Raw genomic sequence first — 25,498 nt, 5'->3', positions numbered from 1 at the left:
CCCACATGCCGCGGAGCGGCTGGGCCCGTGAGCCATGGCCGCTGAACCTGTGCATCCGGAGCCTGTGCTCCGCAACGGGAGAGGCCACAACAGTGAGAGGCCCTCATACCGCAAAAAAAAAAAAAAAAAAGAAAGAAAAACAGGAAAACTCACCTAGTGGAGATACCCACAACCACCATATCCAAGTAATGCAATCCCCTGCCCTGTGTGGCCCCCCTCCCCAACTACTGGCACAATGCACCTGTGTGCCTAAGCTGCTCTTGAGCAAGAGAGTTTCTCACCAGAGCAAAGCTGCCACCAAATAGAACAAGAATGAAGGGCTTGGTCCCCTGTTCTAAGTCAATGAAATGGAAACCACCATATAATGAACATCTGTTGGATACCAAGCATTTTTCCATAATGTCAGCTCTAATGTAAAGTAAGAAGGATAGGCTCTTGGCTTCTTTGGAGGGTCCTCTCATTTGTTACCTGAAATGATTCAGGCCAAAGGGTGTGGAAGCTGCCTCCCAGGGAGCAGGTAAGGACAGGCCCAGAGCCAAGTGACTACTTCAGCCTTAGTTTCTGAGGACAATGGGTAAGAATAAAAAAAGAGAAAGGTCTATTCATTTTGCTTGAATGCCAAACAGGCTTTCACAGTGGAGGGAAACATATTCCACCCAGAATGGTGACTCAAGGATCTAGAGGTCTCTGTTATGTAGGTCCATAAGGCTCTGGCCCTGCCAAGTTCAGGGAACAGGGTGACAAGTGTCAGCATTCCTCTGGGGCCAGGCCAACAAAAGTAACCTAAGAACATAGTTGAGTAACCACAGTCCTGGCCAGGAGCCTCGTATGTGCCCCCTTTAAGGTGCTGTATTTTTCCATTCTGGGAAATTCTTGAGACTCAGGTAATTCACCGGCTCTTTCGCTTGTGCCATAGATGAACCCCATGTCTCCTCCCACCTCTCCCCTTTCCAAGCCCAACCTCAGCCCCGTCCTACCTGGCCGCATCACCTCAGAGCAAGCCTGCGGTCAGGTTACCGGAGGCTACTGACCTTCATTCTTTTTTTTTTTTTTTTTGATACGTAAGATACATTTATATAATAAGTGTAATGAAGAACATACTACAGGATAATGGGATACAGTGACGGGGGTGGGGAGGTGGGGTGGACTGGGGGTGGCACTTTAGACTTGAGACAGTATACACAGCCTTGGGAGGAGGTTGACTTTTTTTTTTTTTTTTTTTTGGCTACCTTGCTGACCTTCATTCTTTTTGGTTAGCAAGATTTTGGGAGCATGGAGTTCTCCTTCTCCCTGGGATGGGGTTACCAGATTTAGCAAATAAATATACAGAACACCTGCGCACCTGAATCTAGTATAATATTGTAAATCAACCATGCCTCAATTAAAAAAATACAGGACACCTGGTTAAATGTGAATTTCAGATAAACAGTGAATATCAGTGAATAACAGTTTTAGTGTAAGTATGCCCCAAATATTGCATCATATTTTATCTGATGACTCTACCCTGTGGGTATTTATTTATTTATCACCCTGGGAGTATTTATTTATTTAATTTTTATTGGAGTATTGTTGCTTTACAATGTTGTATTAGTTTCTACTGTACAGCAAAGTGAATCAGCTGTACGTATACATATATCCCCTCTTTTCTGGATTTCCGTCCCATTTAGGTCACCACAGAGCATTGAATAGAGTTTCCTGTGCTATACAGTAGGTTCTCATTACTTATCTATTTTATACATAGTATCAATAGTGTATATGTGTCAATCCCAATTACCCTGGGAGTATTTAGATGGCTTCTATTTTTCTAGAGCAGGGGTTGGCAAATTTTTTCTGTAAGGGGTCAGGTAGTAAATATTTTAACCTTCTGGGCAATATGGTCTCTGTTGCAACTACTCAGTTCTGCTGTTGCAGCACCAAAGCAAACACACACAATGCATAAATGAATGGGCATAGTTGTATTCTATAAAATTTTACTTACGGACACTGACCTCTGAACTTCATGTAACTTTCACATGCTGTGAAATATTATTCTTCTTTTGATTATTTTTCCCCAACCGTTTAATAATGTAAAAATCATTCTTGGCTCACAGGCTGTACAAAAACAGTACTAAGCTAGATTTGGCCTGTGGGTCATAATTTGCCCACTTCTGACCTAAAGCAGAAGAATGAAACTTTTGTCTGAATTTAGCTCACAAGAGGATTTGTAAAGACACAGATTGCTGGGCCCCACTCCCAGAGTGTTTGATTCAGTAGGTCTGGGGTAGTGCCTAATAATTTGTGATTCTAACAAGTTCCCAGGTGATGCTGATGTTGCTGATCAGGGACCGTGCTTTGAGAACCACTGATCTGAGAAGGAGCTTCCCCCAATGCCAAGCTCTCTATCTGGGGTATTTTAAAACATCCTCAGCCTTAGGAAGGATTTTCCATGATGATCACAGATTATATCTTCATTGGAGGGACACCCCCCCCACCATCCTCCAACTATCCCCATTCTCTATGAGAATTTCTCTGTGCACTTTGCTTCCAGGATTTTCTCTTTCAGCTAGCCTCAGGACAGAATTGGGATGAGAATTTCCAGTGCATTTGGTTTTTTTTTAAAAAGCCCCCCCCCCCGGTTTTTAAAAAATGCATTTAAAAATCTTTTATTTTGAAATAATTTTAGGCTTACAGAAAAGTTGAAAAGAGGGTAGAGAAAGTTTTCATATGCTCCTCAACCAGTTTCCCTTAATGTTAATATCTTATATTACCATACTACAGTCATCAAAGTAAGAAACAAACGTTAGCACAATACTATTAACTAAACTCTAGACTTTATTTGAATTTCAACTGTTTTTCCACTGATGCCCTTTTTTTCTGTCCCAGATTACCAACCAAGATATCACATTACATTTAGTTGTCATGTCTCCTTAGGCATCCCTGGTCTGTAACAGTTTCTCATTGTTTATTTTTCACGACCTTGACAGTCTTGAAGGGTACTGGTCAGAATGTCACTCAATTTGATTTTTTTGGTGTTTTCCTTATGAATAGTCGGGTTTATGGGTTTTCCAGAAAAAATACTACAAAAGTGAAGTTCCCTTATCATCACCTCAAATTGGGGTACATGATATCAACATGAATTTTCACTGGTAATGTTAACTTTGATCCCTTAGTTAAGGTAGTGCTTATCAGGTTTCTTAGCTGTGAAGTTATTATTTTTCCTTTCCTATACTCAACTCTTTGGAAACTGGTCAATAATTAGAGCCCACACTCAGGAGGGAAGGGAAAACGTTAAGCTTCACTTTCTGGAGCAGGGAGTATCTACACACATTGCTTGGAATTCTATAAGGACAATGAATCTCTTCTCCTCCATTTATTTATTTGATAACATTTATTCAGCATGGGCTTAGTATGTTTACATATTTTATACTTTAGGTTATAATCCAATACTGTGTTATTTATTTTCTTGTTCAAATAGTTCTAGTTTTGGCCCTTGGGAGTACCTTCAGGTTGGCTCCTGTATCCCTTTGACATGTCCCCCCTCCATCCTTTTATATTTTGAGCACTTCCCTTCTTTCTGTCAATACAAGATGCTTCAAGCTTATCTGGCATATTCCTGCCCCGGCCCTTGAATCAGCCATTTCCCCAAGGAGCCCTGTTTTCTTTCATTGGAGAGTGGTATTAGAAACCAAAATCTTGGTGTTAGGTGTGCTCATTGCTACTAAAATTTAAAAAAAATATATAAACAATTCAAACAGTAAGGAAAAGTTTCAAAAATTTAAGTTAATAGGCCCCTAAATTCCATCATTAAGAGAGGAGGAAGCTTGACATTTGTAAATGTCCTTTTAGATCTCTCTCTAGATATATAGGACATGTCTTTTTTAAGTAAATATTTTATTTTAAAAAAATTTTATTTATTTATTTATTTATTTAGGCTGTGCTGGGTTTTCATTGCTGCGTGCAGGCCTTCTCTAGTTGTGGCAAGCAGGGGCTACTCTTCGTTGAGGTGTGCAGGCTTCTCCTTGTGGTGGCTTCTTTTGCTGCAGAGCATGGGCTCTAGGCACGTGGGCTTCAGTAGTTGCAGCAGGAGGGCTCAGTAGTTGTGGCTCGTGGGCTCTAGAGCACAGGCTCAGCAGTTGTGGCGCAGGGCTCAGTTGCTGAATGGCATGTGGGATCTTCCCAGACCAGGGCTCGAACCCATGTCCCCTGTATTGGCAGGCAGATTCTTAACCACTGGACCACCATGGAAATCTAGTCTATGTTAGCTAGATAGCTATCTGTCCACATAATTTTTTTTTCATGCCATCCATACTCTTCTACAACCTGCTTTATAAACTCAACATGTCATGGGCATCTCTCTATATCTATAAATGAAGCCCTATTTCATTAATTTTAATGGCTGCCTTTTTCCATTTCATGGTGTATCATAATTTATGTCATCAGTCCCTCTTGATGGATAGTTAGGACCTTAGGATTGTTAGGAAACAATCTCTATTGTATATTTTTCTGTGGTCTGCTGATTATCTCCTTGGAATAAAAGGATTTTATTTTGGCTCAAAAGGCTTGACATTTTTTACCTTTTTTTGTGTGTGCGATTTTTGTAAACAGAAATTTAAAGACCTTTTAGAAATTAAAAATGTAATAATGCTCATTATAAACAAATCAAACAGTGCAGCTATGTATGAAGTAAGAGGAGAACACATCTGCTCTCCTAAGAGGTAACCACTGTAATACTTTTGGTGTTAACTGCTAAGAGTGTGGATTTTGGAGTGAGACCACCACAGATTTCACCACAGACTACTGTGTGATCTTGGGCAAATGACCTAATATGTCTATGTTTCAAAATTCTCATTTTAAAATGAGGATCACAATAGTACCTATTCCACCAGTTTGTGAGAATGAAATAAGATGATGTATATAAAAGAGCTTAGTACAGTTTCTGGCACATAATAAGAGCTCAATAAACACACACTATTATTATTGCTACTATTATCATTACAGTTTTTTTTTCCCCTGGGGATGTATATTTAAAATTTGAATAGCAATTTCTAACTTGCTCTTCTGGTGGATTCTAAAGTCATTTCATTTAGATCCCTTACTTAGTAACTTTTCAAAGAGGGGTCCTTGGATCGAATTAGAACCTCTGGGGGTAGAACCCAGGAAACTCATGTTTATCAAGTTTCCCAAGGGACTCTGATGTCCACTAAAGTTGGAGAAACATTTTCTTACACCCTAAAAGACCCAGAAAGGGAGAGGGATGAAACACCAATAAAAGGGGTTAACCCCAGCTGGTCAAGGCTGACACTGGGGACATTTACCGGGTTTGAGACAGCATAGTGGAGGGGTTAACTCTGGTTCTGTACTAGAAGGCCTAGGTTTGTTTATTTATTTACCTATGGCTGTGTTGGGTCTTCCTTGCTGCGCGTAGGCTTTCTCTAGTTTTGGCAAGAGGGGGCTACTCTCCGTTGCGGTGAGCAGGCTTCTCATTGTAGTGGCTTTTCTTGCTGCGGAGCACAGGCTCTAGGCGCGTGGGCTTTAGGCGCGTGGGCTTCAGTAGTCGTGGCACACGGGCTCAGTAGTTGTGGCTCGCAAGCTGTAGAGTGCAGGCTCAGTAGTTGTGGTGCACAGGCTTAGTTGCTCCGTGGCATGGGGGATCTTCCTGGACCAGGGCTCAAACCCGTGTCTCCTGCACTGGCAGGAGGATTCTTAACCACTGCACCACCAGGGAAGGGAAGCCCCTAGAAGGACCTAGGTTTGAATCACAGTTACTAGTGTGGCCTTAGGTCATGACCCCACCGAGCCTGGCACACCTGCCTGGCTCTCTCCCTATTCCACTTTCTTTAAGTCTTTGACAATTGTCGCTTTTTCAGCTAGGCTATCCTTGACCACACTATCTATATAAAATTGCCTCCCTGGACTTCCCTGGTGGTCTAGTGGTTAAGACTCTGAGCTCCTAATGCAGGGGGGCCGGGTTCCATGCCTGGTCAAGGAACTAGATCCTGCATGCCACAACTAAAGATCCCGTGTGCCTCAACTAAGACCCAGTGCAGCCAAATAAATTAAATATTTTTTTAAAAAATGGGGCTTCCCTGGTGGCGCAGTGGTTAAGAATCCGCCTGCCAATGCAGGGGACACGGGTTAGAGCTCTGTTCTGGGAAGATCCCACGTGCCGTGGAGCAGCTAAGCCCGTGCGCCACAACTACTGAGCCTGCGCTCTAGAGCCTTCGCGTGGCAACCACTGAGCCCACAAGCCACAACTGCTGAAGCCCGTGCGCCTAGAGCCTGTGCTCCACAACAAGAGAAGCCACCGCAACGAGAAGCCCGCGCACCGCAAGGAAGAGCAGCCCCCGCTCGCCGCAACTAGAGAAAGCCTGCGCACAGCAACGAAGACCCAACTCAGCCAAAAATAAATAAATTAAATTAAATTTTAAAAAATCTACCTCCTAGGGAGATATTAGGGCTGTTACGAGTATTGATGAGATAATACATTTGGAGCTTGCAGCACAGTGTCTAGGCATATACTGACTGAATTACTTTTTCCCTCCAGTTTTATTTAGATATAATTGATAGATAAATTGACTGGATTACTATAGATCTAAGGTGCTTCTTAGTTGGCTGAGCACCGGGATAGGTGTGAAGGGATCTTGAACTTTTCTGGCAGATTTCTACTGTTGGTCAGCATCTCTTTCCCCTGCTGTCCCCTGGGTCACCTTCCCAGAGGAGTTCCCGGGCCCTCAACAATTAATCAAAGACAAGTCTAACTGGTCCTTCAGCACAGAGGAGAAACAGGATAAGCAGGAGCAGCAGAGCCCTAACTTTGACCAAGACTTTCTCCCCTCCTTTCCTCACTCTCCAGTATGTGACTCGGAAGGGATTTTAATAGCTACGGCCGCTTCTACCAGCTAGGTTGATTCCACCAGCAAAGGGGAGGAAAAGGATCCATTGAAGTGACAACTCGGGGTCGGGGGGAGGTGTGCGGTGTGGGTGTCGTCCCTTTCCGCGCCGGCGCGTTCTGTCACAACCCCGCGACCATTGCGACAGAAGAGAGAGATCGGCGCTGGCCCTTTAACAGCCCCTTATCGGGGGCCTGCCCCGCGCGTGCGCATTGCTGTTCTGCGCTTGTCATCATGGCGACGCGGGGCCATGTGCAGGACCCTAACGACAGGCGCCTCCGGCCGATTTACGGTGAGTACCTGGGGCCAGTTTGGTTGCCAGCCAGAGGCGCCGAGGGCTGCGGAGCCCGGGGCAAAGGCTCGGGAGGGGCGCTGAGGGGCCGGGAGCAGGGCTGGCGGGCACAGGGGGCGGGCCGCGCGGGCCTCTAGGCCGCAGCCACGGGCCTCGCGTAAGCGCCGGCCTGGCCTTCTTGAGCCCTGAGGTGGCAGCGGCGCGGTCAGGGCAGCGGCAGGTCGGCAGAGCTGGTCTGACAGGCGAGCCCTGTGAGACACTTTCTCTCGCAGAGACCTACGCTACCCGCAGGCTACGTTGTCGGGGCCACGCCACGGGAGACCCGAGGTCTGCCCGCAGGTGGAAGCTGGCTCCGGCGTGGGGGTGGGACACCCGTCTTGAGGGAAAATTCCCCGCTTAAGACTTTTTACCTATGGGAACGGGGCCTAACGTGTTTTCTGACTAACTGTACTCGGTGCATGTAGAGAAAGAGGCCCCGGGAGGGGAAGGGGCTGACGCAAGGTCACCCAGATCGAGTCGGGAGCAGGCCCGGATTTGAGGATCCCAATCCAGAGCTCTTTGGCGGAGGAACAGCTGCTCTGGGCACACGTGGGAGGCGGGGGCGGGGTGGGGCGAGGCGGGGGTGGGGTGGGCGGTTGGCTTGCGCCCAGAATAGCGGTGAAGCGACTGTAATATCTCGTGTCGAGGGGCATGCAGGGCTTTTCCTATTTGCAGCTTCTCTGGTTTTTCTCTGCAGCTTGCCTTCTGCGTGCTAAGTGGATCTCCCTCCATAACGTTGACCTCAACCTTCAGGCTTTAAGACCTTGATGGCGTTCTGCTATCCCGGTTGTGAAAAATCACATATTTGAGTCAGGGAGGAACACCTCTTCAATAACCGAGTTGTTCTATAATTGGATAGTGGTCCCTTTTGTATTTCCTTTCCTCTTAGATGGTTATGTGGTCTTGGTCTAGCTCAGTTCATGGTAAGGAAGGCTTCAAGTTCAGTGGTTTTTGCAGAATTAGACCTCTTGTTTGTAGTGTGGGTGTTACTAAATGGAGGCTTCTTCGTATAGTTGAGATCATTTAACTTGTTTGGAAGGGGCAATAACTATGTTTCTGGTACAGTTGGTAGTGCTTTTTGTAATTTGTATGATGCTTTGCTCTTGCATCTCATTTCAACAACAACCTTGTGAGGTGGGAAATAATAATAATAGCTAATGTGTATAGACTGCTAATTATGTCAGTCACTGTCCTTGGTCTTAATTATTTAATCTTCACACATCCTTCGCAGGTGGCTCCTTTTCCCCAGTCCCACTTCCCTCTCTGTCTCCCTTTTCTTTCCACAGATGAGAAAACTGGGGCTTTATTGATGTGTAATTTGTTTAAGGTCACTCAGCTAACATAAAGCTAGGATCTTAACCCGTGTGGAATGTCCTGGGCTTACTCTTTTAACCACTGTGCTAGAAATCACCTCACTTTGAGCTGGAGACATTGACTTGCCAAAGGTCACATAGGTGGAGAGTGGTGGATTTCCAATTTCCCAGGGCTATATATTTTCATACCCTCCAGTATACATTTTAAAGGGCAGAGATGAAATATGTAAGGGTGCTTGAGGGTAAGAACTGAATCCAGGGTTCACAATTGGTGGCTGGTTACAGCTCTCTGCAGCAGCTGCCTGCAGATTTTTTCTCTTTTAACTAGAAAGATTGAACACTTTCAGGAATAATTGCGTTTCTAAAATTGTTCTTGAGGACCAAAGAAAATGCCTTTGGTGTCCCATAAGTCCCTTAGAAATAATAATGTTTTGAAACTATCCAATAAGCAAGACCTATAGTCCGTTTCACACTGGTAAACATCAGGATATGTTAACCAGATGTGATAGGTCATATTCTCAAAACTGAAGCCAGAATTATGTAGCTTTTGTTATAGTTACATGGGAAGAAGATTAGAAAATACTTTCTTTAGGAATTCCAAGGCAATTAATATAAACTGACAGAAATAGGAAAAGAAAGACTGTCCTTGACTTGAGCACTTTTGACTTTTGACGTCTAGACTTTGGGACAGCCTCTGCTTTTGTGTTTAAATATATTAGTATCCCTAAACCACTATCATTCTTGAATTTAGACCTTCATTAGCTGACAGATGAACGTGCTTATTCATGGTGGTGCTTGCCCACCAGCCAAAAGTTCAACAACACTCAGCGTTGACTGGGTGCTTATTATTTGTGTGCTAACTGTCCTATTAGATAGATAAGATTATTGTGAGCATAGTAGTAAACTGAAGGCCAGAGATTAACTTGCTCAGAATTGCAGCTAGTAAACTGTAGAGCTGGGATTTGAACACAGGCACTCACTGGAGAGCTCAGCCTTTCACTGAGTTCAGATCCCGCAGCATCACGATCTTTATGCAGTATTATTTATATTGCCAAGGTTTAGGATTTTACAGCTGTTAGAAATTTTGCCTATGACCTCAGCTCTTGCTGATACTGTTGAGGATAGAGGTGGACAGGATCATTAATTGTGAAATTATGGTGGGTTGAAATTCTGTTTTTGGTGTCTAGGTATGGAATAGCTAGTTGATTAGTTGAACATCTTCAGAGTGCTTCTCTTTACTTATAAATTGGTAAGTTTGGGTATTGCATTTTTGGTTTTTGAAAACCACCTTGACCTTCCAGAACACCTACTTTATTATCTTTCTCCTTTTGCTAAAATTATTCTCTTGTGCTATGTGGTTCTGAACAGATGTTGTATCCTTATGTGACTTGGTGAGCCCTAGTGCTTTCTTCTACCATTATTGTTTTAAAATGTTTTTAGTGGTTAGGGGATGGGTAGAGTTGGAAGATGGTCAGGTATGGCACTTAATAAATTTTATAGGGGACTTCCCTGGTAGCGCAGTGGTTAAGAATCCGCCTGCCAATGCAGGGGACACGGGTTCAATCCCTGGTCCCGGAAGATCCCACATGCTTCAGAGCAGCTAAGCCCGTGCGCCACAATTACTGAGCCTGTGCTCTAGAGCCTGCGAGCCACAACTACTGAACCTGCGCTCTAGAGCTTGTGAGCAACTACTGAAGCCCACGCACCTAGAGCCCGTGCTCCGCACCAAGAGAAGCCACCGCAATGAGAAGCCCGTGCACGGCAACAAAGAGTAGCCCCCACTCGCCGCAACTAGAGAAAGCCCGTGCACAGCCCCAACACAGCCATAAATAAATAGATAGATAAATAAATAAGAATTTCTGTATAAAAAAAGTATAAAAAACTCATTTATTAAAAAATTTTTTATAGGATGCAGGAATTGCAAAATAAAAATAGAGGTTTCAAAGTTCCATAGTCTTTAGAATACACGCACACACATTTACTTTTATGGCACAAAATCCTTTGTTCTAATCTGTGTTACTGACTTGCAGTCTTTTTTTTTTTTTTTTGCTGTACATGAGCCTCTCACCGCTGTGGCCTCTCCCGTCGCGGGGCACAGGCTCCGGACGCGCAGGCCCAGCGGCCATGGCTCACGGGCCCAGCCGCTCCGCGGCATGTGGGATCTTCCCGGACTGGGGCATGAACCCGTGTTCCCTGCATCAGCAGGCGGACTCTTAACCACTGCGCCACCAGGGAAGCCCCCTTTTTTTTTTTTGATACTTATTTTATTTTTCAAATTTTATTGGAGTATCGTTGATTTCAGGTATATAACAAAGAGATTCAGTTATACATATACATATATTCACTCTTTTTTAGATTCTTTTTTCATATAAATTATCACAATATTGAGTAGAGTTCTCTGTGCTATACAGTAGGTCCTTGATGGTTCCTGACTTGCAGTCTTGTTCTAGCCTGAATCAGGTGTAACATTTCCCAGCTGTGTTTCCTGAATGATAGTCACGTCTTTGGTGCGTTAGGACATTTCCCTTCCCATGCGTGGCCAAACTCCAGGTAATTATTCTGTTATAGTTCGTTATTAAAACTTACCAGGTCTTCGGTCGGATGTTGTATGTATTCTGAGCCTTCTGTTAGACCGTATTAGCTCAGCGAGTCTCGTCCTTTGCCTGGACGGGGCAGGGCATCTTGGTGAGTGAAGATTATCTTGCCTTTCTGTAGAAAAGTCACTTGGCACAACCTGTTTTCTCCTGTTCTGAAATTATGACCGTTTAAAAAGCTCTTAGACTTTTAAATTCTAAAAACATTTTAAACTTAAAAAGATAGGTGTTAACGCACAGAACATTCCTGGAAGAATGCATAGAGTAGAGGGTAGTGTGAGCATAGGGCAAGATTAATAGTTATTTTCATGTTATACCTGTATGAACTATTGGATTTTATTTTTACTATGACATGTATTATTTTTATTAGTTAAGACATTAATTTTTTAAAGATCAGATACTGTGTGGTTTCATTCAGATAATGTTCTTTTTTATATAAATTTATTTATTATTTTAAAAAATTATTTATTTATTTATTTTTGGCCACGTTGGGTCTTCGTTGCTGCGCTGAGCGCGGGGTGTGTGGGGGGTGTGTGGGGCGGCTACTCTTCGTTGCGGTACGTGGGCTTCTCATTGCCTTTCTGGCGCCCAAGTCCAGCTCTTACTAAAAAATTGCTCAGATGTAAACCGAGTGTTTGAAACATTTTCCTGAGGGCAGAATATTCTTGTCCACGTTCTTTCCCCCTAATAAACAGTGATGACTGGCACACAGCCTTCTCAGCAGGGCAGATGGCCAGGGAACACATTTGGTTTGGGATGATTTACCAAGACCAACTGCAGCAGGCCCAGCCTGGTGGTGTTGAGGCAGTCAGTGCTGGAACTACCCCAGTGCACGCCTGATGGTGGGTGTAAATCAGGTTTTAAAGGTGCATACTTCCTTCCTTTTCATTCTTTTGTTCGTGCTCTTGCTTCTGTCAGAGCATCTGATTTATACTTTAATTAAAAATACTGCACTTAGTATCTTCTTGAGAATTAGGAGAAACCAGTTGGCCATTTGGGGTATGTTTTCTGTGTGTTCACTGAAGTGATTGGATTGTGGCAAGGTAGTAAAGAAAAGAAAAATAAATTTCAAATTTGTTCTTTGTCTCCTTAGGCTTAATGAGCCATCTGTACTTATATAGTTTCTTGCTCTAAGAGTTCTGTCTAGAGAAATTGAGGCAATGAAGGGTGCAGACCTTCAGAGCCAGACTGAGCTGGGTTTTGCTCTCTGCTATGATTTTGTCAATTAACCTACCTCCCTGAGCCTCTTCTGTAATATGGAGATGCTAACGGTACCTTGCTGGGTTTTGAGTAGACACCCAATAAATTTGTGTTCCCTCTGTCTTCACTCTTAAATGTCTGGGTTTTTATTTTCTTAATCAATTAATTAATTAATGAATTTTTGGTTGTGTTGGGTCTTCATTGCTGCACGCCGGCTTCCTCTAGTTGCGGCAAGTGGGGGCTACTCTTTGTTGCGGTGCGTGGGCTTCTTATTGCAGTGGCTTCTATTGTTGTGGAGCACGGGCTCTAGGCATGCGGGCTTCAGTAGTTGCAGCACTCGGGCTCAGTAGTTGTGGCTCGCGGGCTCTAGAGCGCAGGTTCGGTAGTTGTGGCACGTGGACTTAGTTGCTCCGCAGCACGTGGGATCTTCCCGGACCAGGTATTGAACCCATGTCCCCTGAATTGGCAGGCGGAGTTTTAACCACTGTGCCACCAGGAGAGTCCCCTAAGAAATTAATTGAAAAGACTTTTAAAAATCTAACTTAATAGCAGGAAGCCATCACTAATAATTGGTTCTTTGAACATCCTGTTGTGGTCACTTTGTGTGTATATATCTCTCACTCCCCTGATAGACTACTCAATTTCTAGAAGATTTTTTTTTCCTGTACAGTTTGTTCATTTCCTTTCTTCATTCAGCTTATTTATTGAGAGCCTAGTATGTGCTAGGCACAATGTAGATTCAGGGAATGAGATAGTACCAGACAGCACAGACATGATTTCTGCTTTCAGGGGGCTTGTAGTCTCAAGAGTTTTTTTAAACAGTAGTATACATAATCATTACAATTGTGTTAAGGACTTTGAAGGAAAAGTACCGGTTACCATGAGAGCACACACTATGGCATCTCGACTGTTAGGAACATTTCAAGAAAAGGTTCTCTGTGGAAGTGACATTTTACTTTGGAAAAGAAAAAAGAGCAAAGGTTAGTCAGGTGATCAGATGGAAAGGAGTGATGGACAGAGTGTGTAAGAAAGATGAACAGAGAGACTATGTACTTGATGACCTAAGAAAAGACTTGTGTGGTTGGAATGTAGAGAAGGGTGAGATGAGGCTACAGAGGTAGAGGGATTCAACTTTGTAAGCCATTTTAAGGGTTTTGAAGTTTGTTTTAGAGACAGTGGGAGGGATTCCCTGGCTGTCCAGAGGTTAGGACTCTCGCTTCCATTGCAGGGGGCATGGGTTCAGTCCGTGGTCGGGGAACTAAGATTCCACATGCTGCATGGCCAAAAATAAATAAATAAATGTTTAAAATTAAAAATAAAATAAAATAGAAATAATATGTATCATTACCATCAGTGGAATACCTGTCATTTGCCCTGAGAAAACAAAACCATAAAATTAAGTACACACATTGAAAACAAAACAATGTTATTAAGGTCTTAACTAGTTTCTGATAGTTGTGAAACGCTAAATCTGAAACCTGTTCCTTCTCCATTAAAAAAAAAAAAAAAAAGGCATCAGCAAGTGTTAAAGAAATGACAGGCTGATACCAAACTGAGACTATCTCCTTAATATAAGGGAAATATTACAAAAGGTCAGTTTTCTCACTCTCTGTGTTATCTAGTGCTGCCTGCAAGGTCCACTTAAAAACATTTTAGATGGAGTGATAACCGTGCTTTGAAAAACACTGCTTTAACTGATACATCATCATCTTATTATGTCCTATGCCTGATTTGTGGACGGCTGACTTGGCTTACTCCTCATATTAAGGGAACAATACCAATCCTCATGGTCAAGCCACAGTTATCCTTGAGTAAGTTTTTAAAAGGCTAAAAAAACAGACTTAGGGTATCATTTTTATTGGCCTGTTTTCTCCAAGGGCTACATAATTTATTTTATTTATTTTTTAAATTTATTTATTCATTTATTTAATTTTTGGCTGCATTGGGTCTTTGCTGCTGCACTCGGGTTTTCTCCAGTTGCTGAGAGTGGCGGCTACTCTTCGTTGTGGTGCATAGGCTTCTCATTGCAGTGGCTTCTCTTGTTGCGGAGCACGGGCTCTAGGCGCGTGGTCTTCAAAAGTTGTGGCTCGTGAGCTCTAGAGCGCAGGCTCAGTTGTGGCACATGGGCTTAGTTGCTCCATGGCATGTGGGAACTTCCCAGACCCGTGTCCCCTGCATTGGCAGGCAGATTCTTAACCACTGCGCCACCAGGGAAGCCCGGGCTACGTAATTTATATTACAAAGTCAGTGATGTAAAATGGAAATAAACTTTTTCCAAAAGACTCAGCAACCAGTTAATCATCAATCACCTAGGTTTCCAGGAAGGGGGAACTTGACATCCAGCAAGGGGGAACTTGACAGCAGTCTAAATGCTGTGGGGTGTCTAAATTAAAATTAAAACTCTTCTGGGTGCAAGGAACAGAAACCCTTTGACACAAGCTCAAGTAGAGGGAGGTTGTTTATAAACCCTTGTGGGAGCTTAGGGCAGGAATGCAGTGTTCTAGAGCCTGATGAAAACTGGAAAGCTGTCAGGATCTGAAGCTTCTTTCTCAGATGCTCATCTCTACTCTTATCTGTTTGTGTCTATTCTTTTCTCTGCTAGGTTCTTCAAATTGGTTTTTTCTGCTTACTCATCAGTTTACCTGGGGCCCAACGTATTGGCTTTGTGGCCACACCAAGCTGAGAATAGAGTAGGGAGAGGTCATTAGCCTCCCCCCACAAGCTTAATCAGCACTGCCCCTCCCCCAATTTTTTAATAAAGATAATTGACATTCTTTATTCTTTTATAAATGTTATATGAATGGAGAGTCAAGAGATAACTCCTTTTCTTCACTCCCCATTAACCAACTTGCATCTCCCAAGGCTTCTTCCAAATGGAGATTCTGGAGCTGCCACTGGTAATCTCAAACTGGAAATGATTATTGCCTTCCAAATGGGGTTCTCCATAGCTTTCTTTTCTTTTCTTTTTTTTAATATTTATTTATTTATTTGGTTGCATTGGGTCTTAGTTGCAGCAGGTAGGCTTCTTAGTTGTAGCACGTGGGCTCCTTAGTTGCGGCTTGCCAGCTCCTTAGTTGAGGCACGTGGGCTTCTTAGTTGTGGCATGCAAACTCTTAGTTGCAGCATGCACGTGGGATCTAGTTCCTCAACCAGGAATTGAACCCAGGCCCCCTGCATTGGGAGTGTGAAGCCTTATCCACTGTGCCACCAGGGAAGTCTGTCCATAGCTTTCTGACTCCAGATTTCAGTGTTGTAGTTACAGATTACCAGGAAGAAACTTAATTTACCCAGTTTGGGTCAAATGTCCACTCCATTGGGCTTCAGTTGCATGATCTAGACATGCTCATCCAATTCTACCCCTTCAGCAGAGTCTGTGGAAACCATGCCCACAGAAGAGGGCATGGTTGCAGTGTATTTTTGTATCAGAGCCTTGTCAACACCAGAGGGAAAAGTTCAATATCCTTGTAGTCCTAACCTCTGGTCTGATCCATCTGTGGGCAGATCCTCAGAGCTGGGGTTTCATCAAAGACACCTGCTCGGGGCTTCCCTGGTGGCGCAGTGGTTGAGAATCCGCCTGCCGATGCAGGAGACACGGGTTCGTGCCCTGGTCCGGGAGGATCCCACATGCCGCGGAGCAGCTAAGCCCGTGAGCCATGGCCGCTGAGCCTGCGCGTCCGGAGCCTGTGCCCCGCAACGGGAGAGGCCACAACAGTGAGAGGCCCGCATACCGCAAAAACAAACAAACAAACAAACAAAAGACACCTGCTCTTTGAGACGACTTCAAGATATGTTCTGTGAACCTGGAGTCTTGCAAGACTGAGTCAGACGTAACTTAGAACTCACTCAGCATGAGATCAGCACCAAGTTATTAGGAAGAGAAGATATCATTTATTGAGCTGAAATGTCTGTCAGATATTCTGTAAGGACAAATGGTGGCCTATTGGCTGAGATGAGGATTTAGGAAAACTGGTATTAGATATTTGGGTATTCAGGCCAAGATTGTGATTTCTGTGATTCTCTAATCTCTCTACCTGAGTGTTAAGTCTTTGATCTTTTCTAGATTGTGATTCCCTCCTGAGTAAGGCTTCTTAATCTTTTTACCTAGCATTATTGGTGCTCATCAACATTAGGTGCATTGAAGAAAAACGAAAGAGATGGAACTCGTGTTCATGTGGCTGTCTGTTAAAGGTTGTGGTAAAGTATTCATAGGAGAAAAATTGAAACCGTTAGGTAAAATGATAGTGTATTTCTGTTATTTGGCCCTGGGCCACCAGGGCCATAGATAATCTTGAGTTGTCTGTGCCTCCTCTGTCCCTGTCGCTGACTTGGGACCTTGATGAGCAAAGAGGGACCAATAGTAGTAGTAGATTGTGAACTAGCCTGAGTTCAGTCATCTTTCTGTATTTCAAATCTACATCTACCACCCTATTTCCCATTTATAACACTCTCACATTCCTTTTCTAGAAATGAATCTTTGCTTTTATTAGATATTTTTTTTAATTAATCGACTTTATTTTTTAGAGCAGTTTTAGTTTAAGTTTACAGAAAAGGAGTGGAGAGTACAGAGTTCCTATTCACCCGCACACACCTCTCTTCTCCCCCAGTTTCCCATGTTATTAACACTTGCATTAGTGTGGTGCATTTGCTACAATTGCTGAGCCAATATGATATGTTATTGCTAACTAAAGTCCATAGTTTACTAGTTTACATTAGGGTTCATTCTATGTGTTGCTCATTCTGTGCATTTTGCAAAGGTATGATGACATGTATCCTTCATTACAGTATCATACAGAATAGTTTCACTGCACTGAAAAATCCCCTTTTCTCCACCTATTCATCCCTCCCCCAGCTCCTGGCAACCACTGATTGTTCTACTCTGCCTATAATTTTGCTTTTCCCAGAATGTCATACACTTGGAATCGTATAGTATGTAGCTTTGTCATGTTGGCTTCTTTCACTTAGCAATGTGTATTCAAGAGTCCCCCATATTTTTTTGTGGCTTGCTAGCTCATTTTTTTTTCTTTTTAAAATATATTTATTTATTTATTTTTGGCTGCGTTGGGTCTTTGTTGCTGTGCGCGGGCTTTCTCTAGTTGTGGCAAGCGGGAGCTACTCTTCGTTGTGGTGTGCAGGCTTCTCATTGTGGCGGCTTCTCTTGTTGCGGAGCATGGGCTCTAGGCACGTGGGATTCAGTAGTTGGGGTACGCGGGCTCAGTAGTTGTGGCTCATGGGCTCTAGAGCACAGGCTCAGTAGTTGTGGCGCATGGGCTCATTTCTTTTTATCACTGAATAATATATCATTGTATGGATGGATATACCACAGTTTGTTTATCCATTTGCCTGTTGAAGAACATCTTGGTTCCTTCCAAGTTTTGGCAATTACGTATAAAGCTGCTATAAACATTTGGGTGCAGATTTTTGTGTGAAAGTAAGTTTTCAGCTCATTTGGGTAGATAACAAGGAGCTGGATTATATGGTTAGAGTATGTTTAATTTTTTAAGAAACTGCCAGTCTTCCAAGGTGGCTGTGCCATTTTGCATTCCCACTAGCAGTGAATGAGAGCTGCTTTTGCTCCATGTCCTCACCAGCATTTGGTCCACAGATTAATTTGAGTTGTTTATGTTTTGTCTGTCCCTATGCTGATTTGGGACCTTGATGAACAAAGAGGGATTTGGTAGTAGTAGTAGGTTGTGGACTGGCCTGTGTTTAGTCATCTTTCTATATAGAATTGACAGCTACCACCATTTCCCATCTAAAACACTAATCATTTTCTTTCAGATCCTCTCATCTGAAAATTAATCTTTGCTTTTGTTAGACTTTTGGATAATAATTGATTGCTTTTCTTCCTTAACACAATTTTATAGCAGGTCTCCATATGCCTTGAATTTTGGAATGGATGCATAGCTTAGGGAACCTAGATGTCAATTTTTCTTCAAAGTCAGTGCTAGTTTCTATTTCAACCGGAGTGTATGAAAGTGCTGCTTTCCCTACATCCTTGTCTACTCCTGATATTGCTGGATTTAGTCCCCCACTCACTATTCTCTTCTTATTTTTTCTTCAACGAATTATCCTTAACTCTGTGGCATAGTAAGACTCACTGAACATTTTATTGAGGGAACATGGTCCATTTGGTAGATTTGAATCTTGAATATAATAAAGGTTTTTTCTTTTTAGATATTTTAATTTTTATGTGAGTAAACCCATTTGTTTCCCATCGGTAAAAATATTAGTGTCATCTATTATCTAAATATATTTGGTTTTGAATCTTCATTAGGATTAGTATAACTGGATTATATTGCTTTTGGTTGAGAGATGACTAGAAATTTAAGATTGTGTTCTGGACCATCCTATCCATTTAGAGTTAAAATCAGCTCCATGATGTTTTTAAAACCGAATTAGGATACTTTCTGAAACAGCTGATACTAGCCTATGCATTTTTCATATTTGTTTTTGAAAGAATATAATAACTCATAATTTCTGTTTTCATAGATTATCTTGATAATGGTAATAATAAAATGGCAATTCAGCAAGCAGATAAATTGTTGAAAAAGCATAAGGATCTTCATTGTGCTAAGGTAAGTTCATTTGCCCTTGAGTTACTTATATTTGGTGGGTTATATACTGTAATCTTTAAAGGGAAGAGGTGTTTAATCTCTTTAGTGACTATCTGTGTTTTTAGAGTATTTTTTAGGCCATTTATTTGCCTGATCACTTACATGAAATGCCATAAAGAGTATTTAATAAAAAGCTAGCTGCTTGTTTTTCTGGACATGACTTATCTAATTTATTTTATTTTCACAAAGTCCTTCCCCCCACCCCACAGAGTCCTTTTAAGCAATGTTGTGCATTCTTTTTTTTTTTTTTTTTTTTTTTTTTTTTTGCGATACGCGGGCCTCTCACTGTTGTGGCCTCTCCTGTTGCGGAGCACAGGCTCAGCGGCCATGGCTCACGGGCCCAGCCGCTCCGCGGCATGTGGGATCTTCCCGGACCGGGGCACGAACCCGTGTTCCCTGCATCAGCAGGCGGACTCTCAACCACTGCGCCACCAGGGAAGCCCCTGTGCATTCTTAATATGATTGAAATAGGAAATAATCTTTTTTTTTTTTTAAGGAAACTTTATTTTTATTTATTTATTTATTTTTTGGTTGTGTTGGGTCCTCGTTGCTGCATGGGCTTTCTTTAGTTGCGGCGAGTGGGGGCCACTCTTTGTTGTGGTGCTCAAGTTTCTCATTGCAGTGGTGTCTCTTGTTGCGGAGCACGGGCTCTAGGCGCTGGCTTCAGTAGTTAGGCTCACGAGCTCTAGAGCGCAGGCTTAGCAGTTGTGGCGCATGGGCTTAGTTGTTCCCTGGCATGTGGCATCCTCCCGGACCAGGGCTCAAACCTGTGTCCCCTGCATTGGCAGGTGGACTCTTAACCACTGAGCCACCAGGGAAGCCCTGGCAATAATCTTTACTTGCTGATATTTTTAGTAAAATAGTTAGTTGATTCACAACCTAGGCATACCTTATAACTTATTTTGTGATTTAAAATTGACTTTCTTTGGTACATATTTCCTTTTCTGTCCTTTTAAAACTGATTTGTCTTTTCTTTCTATCAGGTTTTAAAGGCAATTGGTTTACAGAGAACTGGAAAGCAAGAGGAAGCCTTCACCTTGGCGCAGGAGGTGGCAGCCCTTGAACCCACAGACGACAACTCGCTGCAGGCACTGACTATTCTTTACCGGGAGATGCATCGACGTATGTTTCTTTATTTTCATTGTTTTTAAAACTGTGCTTAATTTTGGGGTATTTCTGAGTTCTCTGTTTGTCTGATTTACTTATCACTCATGATTTGATGGATGGCAACAGGTAAAAAATGCATTAACCATGGCTTGCAAAGGCTGTAGGCAGAGTGAATATTTTACATGTATTAGGATCCTTGAATTGGAATGAGGACTTGAATTTCATTTATGACATTTTGATTTGCTAAATGAAAGAGTTGCCTTTTTTTCCACTTTTTAATATGGAAAACTTCAAACATAGAAACAGAGAATAGCATAATAAATCCCTTTGTGTCCATTTCTCACCTTCAGCAGTTATTGAGACATGATCAATTTTATGTATACCCCTCTGCCTGCCAGATTATTTCTAAGCATATCCTAGGTAGTCTGCCTAGTTTCATCTATAAAGTTTTTCATTGTTGATTTCTTAAATATTTTATTATGAAATACATATCTTTAATAATATAGAAGAATATGTTTTATGTAGCACTAGAACATTTGATGTGGAATAAATGAACATTCATAAACCTACCACCCAATTTAAGAAATAGAGCATTATCAGTACAGGCATACCTTGGAGGTATCATGTGTTTGGTTTCACATTAAAGCAAATATTGCAGTAAAGTGAGTCCTATGAATTTTTTGGTTTCCCAGTTCTCTCAGCCTTCATAGAATTAAAGAGAGTCAGGGTCTTTCTCTGAGTCAGGCTTTGGCTTAAGGCAATATTGTGGCTAGTTTGATCTTCTATCCAGACCACTAAAACTTTCTCCATTTCACTTATTTATCATTTATGTGTTCACTGGAGTAGTACTTGTTTTTCTTTTTTTTTTTTTTTGGCCGTGCTTGTGAGATGTAGTTCCCTGAACAGATGTTGAACCTGTGTTCCCTGCAGTGGAAGGTGGGAGTCCTAACCACTGGACCTCTAGGAAATTCCCTGGAGTAGTACTTTTAATTTCCTTCAAGAACTTTTCCTTTGAATTTACAACTTGTCTAACTGGCACAAGAGGCCTAGCTATCAGCCTGTCTTGGCTTTCGACATGCCTTCCTCACTATGCTTAATCATTTCTAGCTTTTGATTTAAAGTGCCAGACATGTGGCACTCTTCCTTTCACTTGAGGCCGTTGTAGGGTTATTAATTGGCCTAATTTCAGTGTTGTGTCTCAAAAAATAGGGAGGCCTGAGGAGAGGAAGATAGATGGGAATGGCCAGATAGTGGAGCAGTCAGAACACACACATATTTGTTGATTAAGTTCAAGGTCTTATATGGTTGTGATTTGTGGTGCCCCCAAACAATTACAGTAGTAACTTCAAAGATCACTGGTCATAGATCACCATAACAAATACAATAATAATGAAAAAGTTTGAAATATCATGAGAATTACCAAAATGTAACACAGACACAAAGTGAGCAACTGCTGTTGGAAAAATGGTGCCAATGACTTGCTTAGATGCAGGGTAGCCACAAACCTTCAATCTGTAAAACACACAATATCTGCAAAGCACAGTAAAGGGAAGTACAATAAAATGAGGTATGTCTGTACTAAGAAGACTTCCTGTGTGTCCTTCATCAATCTCATTTCCTCTTTAACTTCTTAAGAGGGATTTGGTATCTTGAATATTTTTTATTCTCTTGCTTGTCTTTAAATCTTTATCACATTTGTTTTTCTAAGTAATACATTATTAGTTTCACTTAGTTTGGACTTAATATAAATGGATTCATGCTGTATGTTTTCTGTGACTTGCACTTTTCATCTAATATCCAAGTGGTTGTAGTTAATTCATGTTTACTGTCACAGAATACTTCACTGGGTGACTACACTAGAATCTAGAGTGGAGGTGCTAGGTCATAGGGTATGTGTAGGTTCAGCTTAAAGATAAACATGGTGTCAACTTGTCTTCTAAATTTACCTTCCCTCTAGCAGTGTATCAGGGTTCCAGAGTTCCACATCTTTATCATTAGTATTCTTTTTTAAAAAAAATTTATGTGATATTTATTTATTTATTTATTTGCTCTGGGTCTTAGTTGCAGCAGGCGGGGTCCATAGTTGCAGCTCACCAGCTCCTTAGTTGCGGCACGTGGGATCCTTAGTTGTGGCATGTGAGCTCTTAGTTGCAGCATGTGTGTGCAATCTAGTTCCCTGACCAGGGATCAAACCCAGGCCCCCTGCATTGGGAGCTTGGAGTCTTAACAACTGCACCACCAAGGAAGTCCCGTCATTGGTATTTTTAGACTTAAAAAATTTTGCCATCAAGCCATCATGTTGTACTCCTGAAAATATACAGCTTTTGTCAATTGTTTCTCAGTAAAACTGGGAAAAGTAAAATAAAATTTTTGCCAACCTAGCAGGCAGAAAATGTTATTTTATAGTTCAATTTTGTGTTTCATTCGTATAAAAGATAAAACTTAAGAGTTGAGGTATTATATCTGATTATTTAGGGATTATGTTGTTTAGGGATATGGATTCTCTCCCAGCATTAAAAAAAAAAAAATTATCTATCCTGCAAGTATTTGTTGAATGTTTTTGTATGACAAGTATTGTATCAGAGTCAAAGATGAAAGGTATTCTTTGCTTTCATGTTACTCATAGTCTATGAGGAAACATAGATCAATAGATAGTATGTTGCATTATATATTAATAAATTGTATAAGAACGTTATTTATAAGATTTAAAGATGGCAGAAGGAAGCAGTGATCAAACTGGGATGGAGGAGCAGAGATTGTGTTCAGGGAAGGATTACATTTTGAACTGGGTCTTGGATGATGTTCACTCAGTAGAAAAGAGAGGAAAAGGGGAATCCAGGCAGAGGGAACAGTGTTAAAGTCGTGGAGGTCTGATACAGCACAGGGAATCTAGTGGAACTACAAGTAGTTTGATGTAGCTAGAGCATAAAGTGCTGGAGGGAAGAGTTTGGAAGAAGACAGAAAGGCTAGATAGATCCTGGAGGGTCTTGTACATTGTAAACGTCATGGGGAGGCTTAACCTATTTCATGCTTCATCGGAAAACACCTAAGTAAGGTAAGAGTAATGAGCAGATGAGGCAAAGCAAATACTTTCTTCTTCCTTAATGATAGGAGACATCTATTTCTTCCAAATAGGAAAAAAATTAAATGCTGTTAAGATTTGTTATACTTCGGTAATTAAAATTCTATTTCTCTTTGTTTTAGCGGAGTTAGTCACAAAACTTTATGAGGCAGCTGTGAAGAAAGTTCCCAATAGTGAGGAATATCACTCTCACCTCTTCATGGCCTATGCCAGAGTGGGCGAATACAAGAAAATGCAACAGGTAACTTGATGCCCAAACCTCCTGGGCTGCAGGATTTTTTATTAATGTGGTTTAACTGCAGTGCTATGTGTGTCTGCACATGTTTGTTTGCATATATGTGTAGAAGTGAATCTATGTATTTGTGTGTGGAGATCAGCCAGTTATTTTGTGTGTGTGTTTTAAAGATGAGCAATTATTCAAGTTCTTTAAATGTTTTCTTTGGGAAATGTGATTGTTCCTTTGTGGCCTGATGGTATGTTTTGTTTGGTTCTGGTAAGTTGGCTTCAGATTGTCTCACTGCATCAGATTGCTGTTATATTTTCAGAAAATGGGCAGAATTCCTAGAGCAAAAAATGAACAGACTATAGAAAGATTAACTGTAAAAGTTTACATCTATTTTGTAAATTTAACTGTTTATATAGCCTGCTAAGATTTTTAAATCCATGGGGGGGAAATCCCTATTGCTTGGGATGCTTGTTTTTTTTGTTTTTTGTTTGTCTGGATGCAGCTTATCTGCCAGTTAGCACATTTTAGGTGTTCCCTTGTACACATGTGAAGGAGTCTCATTTGGATACATTTGGACTAATAGGTGCATAAAGCTGGCATCCCAGAGAAATGAAATTTGCACTTTTAAGCTCATAAAGGGTTATGATGTCAAGCTAGAATTTTTAAAGAAATGCTTTGTTTGTGGGTATAATATGTTTGGAAGGCAGAGTTTTCCTACTTGGATTTTTATTTTGTCTTGTTTACTTGAAATATCAAACTATAACAATAGATAGGTAGACCAGGGAGGGTGGAAGATACTATATTAAGATAAACCCTTTGTCTTTCAAATCAATTTTTGTATTTGCTTATGTAAGTTTTTAAACTGGAAGAGTTTTTTTGGCCCAAATATAATTCTTTGAAGAAATTTTATCATTATTTTATTTATTGTTGGAGTATTGATATGTTCCCAGGAAAAATATTCACAGATTATAATTTTTATTTTATTTTAAAATGTGTATATATTTTTAAAATTGGCATCACTAACATATATACATATAAATCCTTAGTATCATTTTTACTTCTAGGAATATGCTTTTTTAAAAAATTTATTAAATTTATTTATTTTTAGCTGCATTGGGTCTCCGTTGCAGTGCAAGGGCTTCTCACTGAGGTGCCTTCTATTGTTGCAGAGCATGGGCTCTAGGCACGTGGGCTTCAGTAGTTGTGGCGCACAGGCTTAGTTGCTCCATGGCATGTGGGATCTTCCCGGACCAGGGCTCGAACCCATGTCCCCTGCATTGGCAGGCGGATTCGTAACCACTGAGCTACCAGGGAAGCCCCTAGGAATATTTTTTAAGTAAAGTATGTTAAATGTACATTAATACAGACATAGTTAAAGAAATTATAGTTCACCTATATGGTAGAACAAAATGCAACACCCCACCCCCCAAATGGTACTGTGTGTCTTTATTTGTTGACATAGAAAGATATTCCCAATATATGTTAAGTGAGACGAGCAGGTTGTAAAATGGCCTTCTCTCACTCCCTTCCCCTCCCCTCCACCCTTCCTTATTAAGTATATGTACCGAATTGTTGCCAGGATATAGGGCTGTGGATACTTTCCATCTTAATTTCTGTTCTTTCTTTTTTTTTTTTAAGCATGTGTTAATTTTATGATCCCACGAAATATATTTTTGAAATATATATTATACACACACTTATAAAATAACAAAAAGTACAAGTTCATGCAATAGCAATATTAAGGTAAATTTTGAAAAAGTGAAAAAAATAATCTGCCACTTGAACAGATTATATTTTTGTATGGCTTAACTTTACATGTTGCCAGAGATATATACAATTTTGCATCTTGCTTTTTGGAGACATTGCTTTGATGTGGCTTAGTAGTTATGGTTTCTTAATATGTTTTAACCATAGCTTGCTTTTGCATTATTTTAGTCTAATATATTGGAAGAATGGAGTCCTCTAGAGTTAAATGTCTTAGAATGGAATGTCTGATTTTTATTCTGCCTTTGTTGCTGCTTAAGGTAGTTACAGTTCTTAGCTTATATGTGTGCTATTTTGAAAGGGGAATGTCAGTCTGGGGTAATAGGTATTTTATAAATTACATGTTATGTTTCATAAAGTCTTTTGTTCACTGCTGAATCCTCACTTCTTATAATAGC

The 25,498-nt window shown here is 41.3% G+C and overlaps 1 protein-coding gene across 2 annotated transcripts in view; it reads left to right on the top strand.

Annotated features, from left to right (window-relative positions):
- The first annotated feature begins 7,058 nt into the window (after nucleotides 1-7,058).
- NAA25 (N-alpha-acetyltransferase 25, NatB auxiliary subunit) overlaps nucleotides 7,059-25,498 on the top strand; it is a 74,914-nt gene continuing 56,474 nt past the window's right edge. For both annotated transcript variants that reach the window (XM_067016140.1, XM_059040518.2), the window contains exons 1-4: nucleotides 7,059-7,161; nucleotides 18,797-18,882; nucleotides 19,905-20,043; nucleotides 23,233-23,351. In XM_067016140.1, the coding sequence (XP_066872241.1) occupies nucleotides 7,104-7,161; nucleotides 18,797-18,882; nucleotides 19,905-20,043; nucleotides 23,233-23,351 (402 nt within the window). In that variant the 5' untranslated portion in view covers nucleotides 7,059-7,103. The remainder of the gene's footprint in view (nucleotides 7,162-18,796; nucleotides 18,883-19,904; nucleotides 20,044-23,232; nucleotides 23,352-25,498) is intronic.

This window comes from Kogia breviceps, chromosome 15, assembly GCF_026419965.1.
Source record: "Kogia breviceps isolate mKogBre1 chromosome 15, mKogBre1 haplotype 1, whole genome shotgun sequence".
Taxonomy (NCBI): Eukaryota; Metazoa; Chordata; class Mammalia; order Artiodactyla; family Physeteridae; genus Kogia; species Kogia breviceps.
The sequence above is the reverse complement of the archived record's forward strand: the minus strand, read 5'-3'. Positions and strand labels throughout refer to the sequence as shown.